This window comes from Theropithecus gelada, chromosome 10 (assembly GCF_003255815.1).
Source record: "Theropithecus gelada isolate Dixy chromosome 10, Tgel_1.0, whole genome shotgun sequence".
NCBI lineage: Eukaryota > Metazoa > Chordata > Mammalia > Primates > Cercopithecidae > Theropithecus > Theropithecus gelada.
In genome coordinates this window covers 17,231,632-17,245,428 of record NC_037678.1, presented here as the reverse complement: position 1 = coordinate 17,245,428, position 13,797 = coordinate 17,231,632, and the positions used below count along the sequence as shown (strand labels likewise).

The 13,797-nt window shown below is 48.4% G+C and overlaps 1 protein-coding gene across 6 annotated transcripts in view; it reads right to left on the bottom strand.

The window, feature by feature from the left end:
• LARGE1 (LARGE xylosyl- and glucuronyltransferase 1) overlaps positions 1 to 13,797 on the bottom strand; it is a 631,116-nt gene that overhangs the window by 20,757 nt on the left and 596,562 nt on the right. For all 6 annotated transcript variants that reach the window (XM_025399702.1, XM_025399703.1, XM_025399705.1 and 3 more), the window contains one exon: positions 9,311 to 9,589. In XM_025399702.1, coding sequence (XP_025255487.1) covers positions 9,311 to 9,589 — 279 coding nt within the window. The remainder of the gene's footprint in view (positions 1 to 9,310; positions 9,590 to 13,797) is intronic.

Below are 13,797 nucleotides of genomic sequence, written 5' to 3'. Positions count from 1 at the left end.
TTAAATACCTACGACCTTTGGGCAAACTTACCTTCTGTGTTTTAATATCACTTGTATAATGGGAATAAAAGCACTTATCCTTGACTAGGTTGTCATAAAAAAGACAACATTTGCCCAGGGCCTAGCACAGCACCTGCCACGAGAGAAGGCACTTATAAACAGTGTTTTTTCCTTATTTGGTCCTTTACAGATGGTCATGCACTCATATTCTGATGGATACTCGTAAGAAGTGGATCAGTCAGTGGCGGTTAAAGACAAAGCAGAGGCCCGGGTCTGAGATGCACCATCATTTTCTTATTTCAGCTTATTCCTGGCAAGGTATGTGGGCATGAACCAGTGAGCTAGTGATGTGCGGTGAGGAGCAGCAGGGCCAGTGCAGCCACAGGTGTGATCAACCAGTGAGAGGCAAAGAAGGGCACACGTGCGTGTGTGCATGCGTGTGGGTGCTCATGTGACTTTGGGAGACTACGAGAAGCCCTCTTGTCTCCAGCTGTCCCTCACAGCCATTTAAACTGACATAATAGTGCTAGACGTAAGCACTGCTTTTGACCAGCGCAATGGGAAATCATGTGAATGACACCGGAGGATTGAGCAGCCTACCTCAGGGTGACAACCCGTGGGCAGAGAGGAAGGAAGGAGCCATCTGTGCTGCTCACTCTGGAGGCAGACCTCAGCACAGCCCCGTCCTCCTCTTGTCTCATCCCTAAACATACAAGCCAGCGAGCAGGGTTTGCTCGATTCTACGCCAGTTGTCTAGGAAATGAGTTCTTGGCAGACTGGCTTCCAGGAGCTATGTGGCGACAACAGCAAGGACTTGCAAACGAGGGAGATAGGGCGGCCCACAGAGTGCCACTGTAGAATATACACGTAATACATGAGGTCACACATGGGCATGGCCTCTGAGAGCCAGAAGGGCTCCCAGGCATGAGCAAGATCCGGTGGCTCCTTAATGGATGGCGTTAAGATTTCCAGAGGGAGAACCTGTCAGTCAGAGAGGGGCAGGTGAGGAAGAGAAGCTAAGAAGCTTTTGGGGCAAATTTTACAAATAACCAGTAATAACAATTGCCACAGTTTACTGAGCACTTGACCATGTGCAAGGCTCTGGGCTAGAGACTCTGTCTCCATCATCTCAGGTAATGCTCAACATTCCTCTCTAATTACCCCACTGTCCTGATGTTTACTGTTACTAATAACAGCTAAACATTGTAGAGCACTTGCCATGTGCTGGCATAGAGTTAAACCCTGGCTGGGGATCACGGGGGCCTGGCACTAAGGAGGGCAGCTGTGCAGCAGACTGCCCGGATTCAGAGACCACCTTCGTGGACACTCACCAGCTCATACTCTTGAACACATTCCATCTTTGTGCCACGGTTTTCTCCTCTGTGAACTGCGGACTGTATTAGTACCTGTGCTGTGTGACTTTGTAAGAACTACATGGATTATCTGGTGCAAAGATTAAAACAGTTCCCTAGTGGATAGGATACACTTGGCAAATGCAAGCCACGATGACGGTCATGGCCATCATGATGAAGAGAAGATGGGCCTATCGGGCAACTGGATCAATAAACAGGCTAAGCATAGAACACCTATGGATAAGCCTAAGATGAGCCAGTTATCCTTTTCCTTTTTCTTTCTTTTTTTTTGAGATGGAGTTTCTCTCTTGTTGTCCAGGCTGGAGTACAATGGCGCAATCTTGGCTCACCGCAATCTCTACCTCCCGGGTTCAAGCAATTTTCCCGCCTCAGCCTCCTGAGTAGCTGGGATTACAAGCATGCGCCACCATGTACAGCTAATTTTTGTGTTTTTAGTTGAGACGGGGTTTCTCCATGTTGGTCAGGCTGGTCTTGAACTCCTGACCTCAGGTGATCTGCCCACCTTGGCCTCCCTAAGTGCTGGGAGTGTGCCCAGCCCACCACTTATCCTTTTAGTACTGCTGTGCCCGTGGGCATGTTACTTAGCCTGAACATCCTCCTTTGTAAGATGAATTGCGGTGAGCCTTAATGGTAAAACACAGGTGAAAGGGCTCGTAACAGTGCTTGGCGCATAGTAAGTGCTCAATAAATGTTAAATGTTATAGATACAGCAGAGTTAAAACAATGAATGAGCCCAAGGAAATGTCACCTGGTAATGTCTCCGGGCAGGCAGCCAGTCAGCTTCGCCTGGTCCCACCCCTACCTGGCTTTGTTCACATGTCTGCACTCATTCAACAAGTATTTATAGAACAGCCATGATGTGCCAGGGAAAATGTAAGGGGGTAGGTGGTTAGATGTCAAGCTGGGCAGAAAAGAATCAAACAGAAAGCTGGCATTCCTACACAGTGTCAGAATATAGTCTCTACCCAGTGTGGCACATCTGTCCTCCAGAAGGGTGCCGGGTGCAGTGGCTCACGCCTGTAATTCCAGTACTTTGACAGGCAGAGGTGGGTGGATCACTTGAGGTCAGGAGTTCGAGACCAGCCTGGCCAACATGGCAAAACCCCATCTCTAATAAAAAATACAAAAAAATTAGCCAAGTGTGGTGGCATGTGCCTGTAATCCCAGCTACTTGGGAGGCTGAGGCAGGACAACTGCTTGAAACCGGGGGGCGGAGATTGCAGTGAGCCAACATCACGCTATTGCACTCCAGCCTAGGCGGCATAAAACTCTGTCTCAAAAAAAAAAAAAAAAAAAAAAAAAGAAGGGTTTGTCCCCAAGAAGGCAAAGGCAGTGAGGACAGTAGAGATACTTTACATTTTGGGCATGGATTAAAGATGAGGATTCCTCACGCCTGTAATCCCAGCACTTTGGGAGGCCAAGGCGGGCGGATCACCTGAGGTCAGGAGTTGGAGACCAGCCTGGCCAACATGGTGAAACCCCGTCTCTACTAAGAATACAAAAATTAGCCGGGCGTGGTGGCAGGTGCCTGTAATCCCAGCTACTCAGGAGGCTGAGGCAGGAGAATCTCTTGAACCTGGGAGGCAGAGGTTGCAGTGACCGAGATCGTGCCATTGCACTCCAGCCTGGGGACAAGGGCGAGATTTCATATCAAAAAAAAAAAAAAAAAAAAAAAAAAAAGATGAGGATTCTGCAGGGTCAGTGAAAGGGGTCGGAAACCTGTGCCAGTCTCATGAATGTGGAAAGTCTCAGCAGAATGAAGCTGTCCAGGTCTTGGAAATGCCACGATGTCTCAGGCCCTTCTCTCCCCTCATTTAGAGACCTTCAGTGTGCACCCACGTCGGGTCATTCGCTTGTTAGTTTAAGCTCCTGTATCTCTCAGCCTTGTATCTGTGTGAATCCCGATGCTAGCAATGGCACATACAGTTGCAATGACCACCAGGGTGCAAACCTCTGAGGGCCAGAACTTAGTCTTCCCTGTTCACTGTTCTAGCCCCAGCACCTGAAACAGTGCCTGGTCACGCAGACACATGGAACAAAGAATGTTTCGGGCATTCCTGGGTGCTTTCCAAATACTATTAGCTCTAATGTTCTCAGTTCCTTAAGAACTGGGGAAGAGGAAAAAGCAGTATGATTCCCATTTCACAGATAAAGCAAGTTAGAGAGGTTAAGTGCATTTCCCAACGTTAAATACATTCTAAATAAAGAGTACTCAGCATCAGTCAGTCACGGTGGTTCACGCCTGTAATCCCAGGGCTGTGGGAGGCTAAGGCAGGAGGATTGCTTGAGCCCAGGAGTTTGAGACTAGCCTGGACAATATGGTCTGGGTTATGTTTATTTTTCTAAAAGGAAATTTGAAAATTAGCTGGGCATGGTGGTATACACCTGTAGTCCCAGCTACTTGGGAGGCTGAGGCAGGAAGATTGCTTGAGCCCAGGAGTTTGAGGCTGCAGTAAGCTGTAATTGCACCACTGCACTCCAGCCTGGGTGACAGAGGAAGACCCTGTGTCTAAAAAGAAGTAAAGAAGGAAAGGAAAGGAAAAAGGAAAGATGGAAAGAAAGAGAAAAGGAAAGAGAGAGAGAGAGGCTGGAAGCAGTGGCTCTTGCCTGTAATCCCAGGACTTTGGGAGGCCTGGGAGGGCAGATCACTTGAGCCCAGGAGTTCAAGACCAGCCTGGGTAACACAGCGAAACTGTCTCTACAAATGGTTAAAAAAAAAAAAAAAATTGGCCGGGAGTGATGGCGCATGGCTATAATCCCAGCTACTGGGGAGACTAAAGTGGGAGAATCACTGGAGCCGGGGGAGGTTGAGGCTGCAGTGAGCCATGATTGCACCATTACACTCCAGCCTGAGCAACAGAGAGAGAGAGAGAGAGAGAGAGAGAAGAAGAAGCATGGAAAGAAAGGAAGAAAAGAGAGAAAATGAGAAAAGAGAGAAAGGGAAAGAAAGAGAGAGAGAGAGAAAGAAAGGAAGGGAAGGAAAGGTGTGGAGGGGAGGGGAAAGAGGGAAGGGAAAGGGGAGGGAGAGTCCTCTGCACTGAAATGCAGGTCTGAATGACCCTCAGGGACAGCAACGTCACCTACAATGCAGTATACTGCCTGGCACATAGTAGATACTCACTACATAGTGTTTGAAAGAATGAGTATCAATATATAGTTTCTCATTTTCAGAAAGAGAAAAAACGTAGATGGTCACATGAAGCTACCTAGGCTGCACAGGAGGTGGCAGAGTTTGCAATGGCAGGGGTTGGGTTGGAGCAGGGGCCTAGCACAGAAGTCCAATCAGAAGCCCAATACTGAATAGGCCAAGGGGCAGAAAATGAACTCCTGCTGGGCACCCACCATAACCCCACAGGAGGCTATGATTAGCTCCTATGTTAACTGAGGAAGTGAAAGAATGGGGAGATGAGGCAAGCAGCCCCAAGTCACACACTTGATTAGTGTTGTGGAACCTGGCTTCAAAGGCAAGCCTGCGCAACTTGTGTCATGCCCCACTGACTTTCACTTGACATTTCTGAGATCAAGAGTGAAAGCTGGACATCCAGGAGCTCATTCTTTAGAAAAAGTAGGTGACGGGGCTGGAAGGAGATTTTAGTGAAACTCTGCAGCTATTGTCCATGCATACAGCTGATTCCATTATTTTCCGATTGATCTGTTTGTTATGGCTGTACTATTAGCTTGTTGCTAAGCAACTGCTCAAAGAGCTAAGATGCTGAACTTTTTTTGGTAACCAAGTAGAACCCCAAAAAGGGTGATATAAATAAGTGTTTGGGGGTACAAGCTGAGGGCTGCCGGTCAGCCTGCTCTGGTACCCTGGAGGTTTGGGAGTAACCTGGCCCCTTCGACAGTGAGCAGGCTGGCATGGAGGAAAGCTGCTTTCTTCCTCCTCTAATGCTAACATTTAACCTCTCTGGGGCCTCAGTTTGGTCACCCGTAATGGTGGTTACCTTAAAGAGCAATGTGAAGAACAGAGGTAATGACAGAGCGCAGCTAGCAGGGTTTCTGGTGCATGGTAAGGGCTCAATAACTTGTAACTGTCATCATTTTTCATAATTTAAAAATGTATTTTTTTGAGATAGGGTGTTGCCCTGCTGTTCAGGATGGAGTGCAGTGGCACAATCATGGCTCATTCTATCTTCCATTGCCTGGGCTCAGGCGATCCTCCTGTCTCAACCTCCCGAGTAGCTGAAACCACAGGCGTGCTCCACAATGCTTGGCAATTTTTTTAATTTTTTTTTTTTTTTTTTTTTTTTGAGATAGAGTCTTACTCTGTTGCCAGGCTGGAGTGCAGTGGTGCGATCTCGGCTCACTGCAACCTCCACCTTCCAGGTTCAAGCAATTCCCCTGCCTCAGCCTCCTGAGTAGCTGGGAATACAGGCGTGCACCACCATGCCCAGCTAATTTTTGGTATTTTAGTAGAGATGGGGTTTCACCATGTTGACCAGGATGGTCTTGATCTTCTGACCTCGTGATCCACCTGCCTCAGCCTCCCAAAGTGCTGGGATTACAGGTCTGAGTCATGGTGCCCTGCCAATTTTTAAAATTTTTCATAGATATGGGGTCTCACTATACTGCTCAGGCTGGTCTCAAATTCCTGGGCTCAAGCGATCCTCCCGCCTCAGCCTCCTAAAATGCTGGGTTACAGGTGTTAGCCACTGCACCTGGCCAATATTAACATCTTGACAGAGCTTGGGTAGAGCATTTTGTGGGAGATCAGTGCTGAGGAAGTCAGTTTCTAGAAGGGTCTGGGGGCTTCGTTGGAGTCCTCAGCTGCCACAGCAAACAGCACCCTTAACCTCAGCTCACACCAGTGAAGCTATGGTGTGTACAAGGGGCATCTACTGGTAACGTCTGGATCAGAAACGAATCTGTCTACTCACCTGAAAAAATGTCCCTGAAACCAAGGGTAAGTTGATGTGATTACTTCATATGAAAAGAACAGTGCCTGCTTATTTGGGGCTTCAAAGAGAATCACACTCCTCATTGATTCTCACAAATACTCTGGTGGCCTCGGAATTGTCTAGGTCAGAGGTTACACCCTCGTCGTTTGGAGTGGGGTTGTGATGGGTCAAGGCAGCCTGAAGACACATTTGGTCGGCCTCAACAGCACTGGAAACAATTTTTTTGCTCCAAATCATCATCCAAAAACAATTTTTGAAAATTAGCTGCCAACATTAAAGAAAACATTTTATATGAAAATCCAGATTTCCAACTCCTCTTGAAAAATATGAATACCCAGTAACCTTCCCTGCCTCCCTAAAGCAATAATTATACAATTGTGTGGAGAGATGACTGGCTCCTTGAGACCACGGCTCCGGTCTCTATTGAATTGTACTCAGCATTCTTGGGAAAAGTCTGGGAAGAAGGTAATAAAGTTTTAAAACCAATTTGCAATATTTCAAAACCCCTGAGGGGAACCACATACCTTCTTGTGACAAGGTGGCTAAGGCCAACTACCACCTCAAGTGACTGTGCATTAAGCAAATGCTAAGTAGAAGGGCACACGAGCTACCTCACATCAAGTAGGGTCTGCATTAGCAGTGAACAATGTCTTTAATTAATAAAAACATAGAAAGAAAAATAAAAAAAAAAACCCCAGCCTGTTCACATGTATTGTTTTTTAAAACATGATGCCCACGAGGTCAAATAATTCAACAGTCCTTGCACAGGGAGAATAGAGACCACAGACTCATATGGGGCCAGCTCACTTTCAATTGGTTGGAGCGAAGGAAGAGTCCCAGAGGGGTGGAGGGTGGGCAGGGGTCCAACCCTGAAGCCTCTTTTCTTGGTCTAGGGTGGCACTCACTCCCATCATCTATCTGTTCCCTTGGGAGCCTGTCATCCCGCAAGCTGCCCAAGTTTCAGAATCTGCAGGGATCAGAGGCTGCGAGCCCCATCTGGCCACATGGGGGCACCCTGGCTCCACACACTGGATTCCAAGACCCAGCAGGCACTGGCACAGGTGCTGGGGCTGGAGGGAGAGCGCCCTTTCTGCAGCCTGGCGGTTCAAGGGTTAAGGCTTATGGTGCTGGGTACCACAGCACCTTCCATCCCTGATTCAGGGTCATGCTGCCTAGGGGTAGCTCACGTTACTGTTTTTAACAGAGTCTGGTAGGGACTCCTCCCGCCCTGGGGGAGGGATTGACACTAGGAAACCCGAAGATGTCCCTGGAAGGACACGGACTCAGAAGCCGGAGACAGAGCACAGGCTGCCTAACTTTGCTCCAGAGAGCGCAGGGCACAGAGGGTACGCAGACTAAACCGATGCTTTGGCTTCTCTACAGAAGGTTTAAAGACTCCTAGAAGCTCTTTTAAGAGAGAAAGAGACAGAGGTAGTGAGAGAAAGATACTAGGAGACAGAGAGACAGAGTCAGAGGGAGGGAGGGAGAACAAGAGAACAAGAGAGAAAGAAATCAGACCCTGCCTGGTTTGGGACAAATAGAAACCCCAGCGCAGGCCAACAATGTGCAGCAGCGTGACCGGCAGACGTGGGGCTGCAGATGCTGGTTCACACCCTGGCGCAAGCTCTCTGGACTTGAACTGTTATTTTGCTTCTCTGAGCCCCACTCTTCCTCCCTGTAGAATGCACGTAGCTACACTCGCCTCTGGGGCTCGATGTGTAGAACCAATGGGATGATATACGCAAATCACCTCTCATGGTACTTGGATCTAGGCAGGCACTCACTCGGTATAGGCCTCATTCATGCTGACCAATGGCAGTAAATAAAGGATTTTTTTTTTTTTTCATGTCATTGGACTAGGATCCCATGTAACTTTAGTTTTCTTGTGTGAAATGGGACCTTTGGGCCACGTGACTTCCAAGATTCCTATCAGTCCTCATTGTGTAGTATTCTATAATAAACGCACTCTTCACACAGCCATCCATCTAAGCCTTCCATTAGCCGAGTGCTTTCTCCAGCTGCTGACACCCTGTCCCACGAGGTCGGGGGAGCTGGAAAGGGACACTGCAGATTCACAGAAGCAGTCGTGATGGTCCTTACGTACTTGGCTCTGCTGTCAGACTGGCTGTTTTGACCCCAGCTTCCCTTTACTAGATGAGTAACCCTGGGTCAGCGGCTCCTGGTCTCGGTCCCACAGTTCCCCGTTTAGAAAAGGAAGGTCATATTACCACCCATGGCAGGGGCTCTGGGGGAGGAAATGAGATCCTATCTGTGAAGCACTCAGAAGAGTGCCTGGCACACAGCAAACACTTCCGTAAGTACTAGGCATCATCATCACTTAGATTTGTTTAAAAGGCTGGGCAATAATCTTTCTTGGGTTACATGAAGGTTGTCTGGTCTAAAACCGGAAGAAGGAGGGTATGTTTTCTTTATTATTATGATTATTATTTGAGACGGAGTCTTGCTCTGTCGCCAGGCTGGAGTGGAGTGGAGTGATCTTGGCTCATTGCAACCTCTGACTCCCTGGTTCAAGTGATTCTCCTACCTCAGCTTCCCAAGTAGCTGGGATGACAGGCTTGTGCCACCACGCTCGGCTAATTTTTTTGGTATTTTTAGTAGAGAGGGGGTTTCACCATGTTGGCCAGGATGGTCTTGAACTCCTGACCTCGTGATCCACCTGCCTCAGCCTCCCAAAGTGCTGGGATTACAGGCGTGAGCCATCGCGCCCGCCTGAGGAGGGTATGTTTTCATAGATGCTACAGAAAAAGCAACAGACTGGCAGACAAAAAGAGATGTTCCCTGGACCAAGCTCTGCCATCAGCATTTCCTTCTGCAAACTCAGGTTGCAGTCTGTTCACTGAGAACTCTATTGCTGGATGGCTGTGGGCAGTTCCCCTCCGCTTTCTGGGTCTCTGCTGCCCCATCTGGAAAAGAAAGCTGTTGGACTAGACAATGACCCTAAGGGCCTTCTGGTCCTCGCACTGCATGGCCCTATGTGCCTTCTGGCCTGATGGCCAGGCCCCTGCAGGTCCTTACCTGAGGTACTCATAGAGCCCATACATGGGCAGGAAGTCAATGTCAGACAGGAACATGTAGGGAGTGCTGATGTGCTTCATGGCCACGTTGCGCAGCAGGTTCACAGGGTAGAACTGGCCCTCCTTGTACACGATGTGGTAGCCCACGTTGTGGCGGCTCATAAGCACCTCGGAGCCCTGAGCGTAGCGGAGGAACTGCTGGGCCTCGGCGTCTGACAGGTAGAGGGCCAGGCTGATGGGCCCCTCCCAGTGCTTGCAGATGGCCTCCAGCATCTGGAGCCTGGAAGAGACAGGGAAGGTGAGCCGCGGGACCTGGGCCATCCATGCATCATCCGCCCGGCCTGTCGTGGGGCTCTGCCTCCAGTGATGCTGGATCAACCAGCTGTGGATCAAATCCCTGCTTTCAATGTGACTCATTCAGTTCCTTTACCTATAAAACAGGCATCAACACACTTACCTTGCTGGTTCTCGTCCTTCCCTGCTTCCAACTGAACATGTGATATCAAGTCGTATCCCACTATAAGCCTCGGACTCCTCATTTCAAAGCCGGGTGGTGAGTATATTAAATGATCTGAAGACCCCCTTCCATCCCCAAAGTCCTACACTTGTCTCTCTGCAAACGTGTAAAACAGCTCTGCTGATCTCCTAAGACAGTGACCAGCCAGAGAGGACTTAGACAAACTAAGAGGCCACTAAGTTACAGGAATGGTAAAATAAACAGTAAACGCAAGAGCAACAACAACTATAATAGAAGACGTGCTGCGATGTGCCAGGAGCTTCCCAGAATTCTCTCAACAACCCCAGCACTAGCTGTCATTCTCCCCATTTTCCTGATGGAGGAATGGAGGTGCCATAGGTTCAGTAGGCTCTGCCTCTTGCACTGAGAGGCTAGACATGTGGAGACAGGTGCCCTGATGGGACCCTGGAGTCCATGAGAAAAACATAACACTAAAAAAGGGAATAGAAAAACATGTGAATGTTGAAAACAAAAGTCTACCTGGGGTGATGCCGTCATCGCTGTCTTCAGAGCCCTTACTACCCCAGGGTGCCAGTCAACTTTGCAAGGCTACCTCAGAGATGCTGAGCCAGGGAGAGGGGGAAAAACAGAGCCCAGTGAAAAAAAAATACAAAAAAAAAGGGCGGGGGGTGGTTTGCAACAGAGAGGGTTCTGCAAAAATGTTTGAAGATAAATCTATAAAGATATTTTCTTTCAAAGGCGTTAGAAGTGTCTGGTACATAAAATCTATGGCTAAGCAACAGCAAAAGCCCTACCTGAATTGTTTTTCCTTACCCAGCAAGAGGTACATAATCAGCAGTCTCCTGGTCAGAATGCCCACTTTATTCGGACCATTACCAGGAAATCGATTGCATGCATTTCTGTGCTTCTAAACAAAAGGAAATGGGCACACCTATCTTTTTTCAATGGCCTTTTTGATGACTTCCAGAGTTTTCTCTCAGTAATTCTGTGAATTCGCACTGCCTAGATTAGCTTTCTCGTTCAATCGGGAGGGTTAAGATATTCACCAGTGCAAAATGCTTTCCATTTCTCATCCATTATAATGCTCGCTAACCAAATTGACCAGAGCCGTTTCTTACAAAGGCACTGCATTCTCCATGATGCCTAATGGCACTGAACTTTGTGCCAGGCTTCTGCTGCGGGGGCCTGCCCTCTCCTGGGCTCTGAGGATCTGCAATTTTGAATTATGCCTCCTGCACCTGTTTCACCTTCTGCAAATGTGGGGGACTCTGCGCTTCACGAGAGGCCATTTGTACAAATCCTCTGAGAACTGGAGAGCAAAAGGCAAGAATAATTTCCAGCGTGTAGACATGAGACCTGCTGAAGGAAGTGGGTGGGAGGAGGGAGGTTTGGCTGGGCATGAAGAGAGGGCCACCTCTTGGGATTCTCCCACTGGCTTGGTTTTTGCCTCTGTGTCTCAGTTTTCCAAGAAAGGAACCCCTCCCCTGCCCAGTGACCTGCCACAGTCCCTCTCCTAAGCTCAGTCAAGAGTTTAGAGTAAGAACACAGAGGCCAGGCGTGGTGGCTCACGCCTATAATCCCAGCACTTCTGGAGGCCAAGGCAGGCGGATCGTTTGAGGTCAGGAATTCAAGACCAGCCTGACCGACATGGTGAAACTCCATCTCTACTAAAAATACAAAAATGTTAGCCAGGCGTGGTAGCGCACACCTGTAGTCCCAGCTACTTGGGAGGCTGAGGCAGGAGATACTCAGGAGGCTGAGGCAGGAGAATCGCTTGAACCCGGCGGGGCGGAGGTTTCAGTGAGCTGAGATTGCATCATTGCACTCCAGAGTGAGACTGTCTCAAAAAAAAAAAAAAAAAAAAAAAAAAAGTAGAGAAAAAATACTCAAGGTTCTCAGAAGAAAGGTGCTGTGCACGTGAAAAATAAGTCGAGCTTTAGAGATAACGCAGCTGGATGTTGTCCTGTGGAACCTCCATAAGTGAGACAGAATGGTGACACAACGCACTGCTATTTCTATGTCCCCCAGCCCCAATCTCTCCAATCTTTAGTCCCTTAGAACCAACCTTCCTGCCAGGACCTGAACAACCGTGACAAACCGAGCTTTCTATAATGATGGTAATATTTAAGGTGTGATCATGATCTCAGTCATCTCTCCCTTTACCTGCTGTTTGCCATGTCTTTGCCACACTGTGGCTATCACATTTAATCCTCATAGTAACTATAACACTGAGATTCTTATCACCATCTTACAGGCAAGGAAGCTTAAGGGGATGAAATAACTTCTTTCACGTCACGCAGTCACAAAGTGAAGGACCTAGATTCACATTCGGGTCTACCTAACCCCAAAGCCCGGATCCAAGTCATTATTTAATACGGATTGGAGTCAGGCTGAGAACAAAGTTCCCAAATACCTTTGCTTCATTGCCTGTTTCCCCAAGTAAGAGCATGTTCTTCTCCCGGTGTCAATGCCTCCCCACTCCTTCCCCTCCTCAGTCCCTCTTGGTATCTGTCTCAAAGTTTCACAATCCCCTCGGCTCTCTCCTTAGGTTCTATTTCTGCATCTCAAACACGTCTTCACCTAATACAAATTTGTTATTTCCAATGCATCAGATATACGACACAGACAAGGTGCCTAGGTACCTGCATTTCAGGAGCTTTTATTCTAGTGGAGAAAAAAGACAAATCAACAAACCAGAGGTTTGATTAGGGAGGTGATTAGGTTATGAAGGTGGAACTCTCATAAGTGAGGTTCATACCCCTTTTCTTTTCCTTTTTTTTTTTTTTTTGAGACTGAGTCTCACTCTGTTGCCTAGGCTGGCGTACAGTGGTGCGATCTTGGCTCACTGCAACCTCCACCTCCCACGTTCTCTTCCCTCATCCGTTCCCTAAGGATCGTCCCAGTGCAGTTCTTGCTGATGCCAAGCTCTGTGGCCAGACTTTCTTTCGCTGGATCAGTCCATGGAAGAGCTGATCCTAAACCCAGAAGGCCTGTCTCTGTCCCATGCTGGTTCCCACCTCCCCATGGAGACCACCATTGCTTCATCTAGGGAGGGGCGGGCAAAGGCTCAGAAATGTCTGGCAGATCTAGAAACAGGTGGGGGCTACTCCATAGAGTCCCACTAAGGCTGGAAGCCTCACACAGTCTCTGTAGTCATAAAGGAGCAGGTAGGGAGATGGCCGGGTCAGAAACCCAGAAGACCCGGGCTGGAAGGAATTCTAGAGCATCGCCAGGACCAAGCAGCCCAGGCCGTGACCACTCAGTGTCTGCTGGGATAGGGAACTCAACGCCCACCAGGGCAGACCATTCTAATCCGGTGCACGGCCCGTGAGGCAGGCTGCGCAGCATATCACACAGCGTGCAACTGTAGGTTTTGGGGTCAGACAGACCTGGAGTTGTCCTCTGAGCTGTGTCAGTATTCCTGGGCAAGTGACGGTTCTTTGGGCTTCAATTTCCACATATGTATTTTGGGGATAATAATGCCTTTGGTAGATTACAAAATAGCTATAAATCATCCCTCTCCCTCTGTCCATACCCTCTGGAAATAATCTCCCACGTGAATTCTGGCCACATGACTTGCTTTGGTCCATGGGCTGTTAGCAAGCACGACATGAGCAGAGATGAGATAAAAGGCTTGTGCCTGCTGCCACGTGAACTAGCCCTACACCACCTTGCCCTGGTGTAACCCTGGTCTCTGCTGATAGCCAGACGACCCCCCAAAAAGCTACCTAGTTTACGGCAGACACACGAATGAGCCCAGCAGAGTCTAGCCCACACTGCCAATCCAAAGAATCACAAGCTCACTCCAGTTCTTGTACTAAGCTGCTAAGACTCAAGGCAGTTTGTGAAGCAGTAACATCTAGTTGGATTTGAGGATTAAATGAGATAATGGCACAAAGCTAGATATACAGCAGGTACTCAGTATACGATAGCTGTTATTTCCTCCTTAGGTTCTATTTCTGCCTCTGAAACATGTCTTCACCTAATACAAATTTGTTATTTCCAATGCA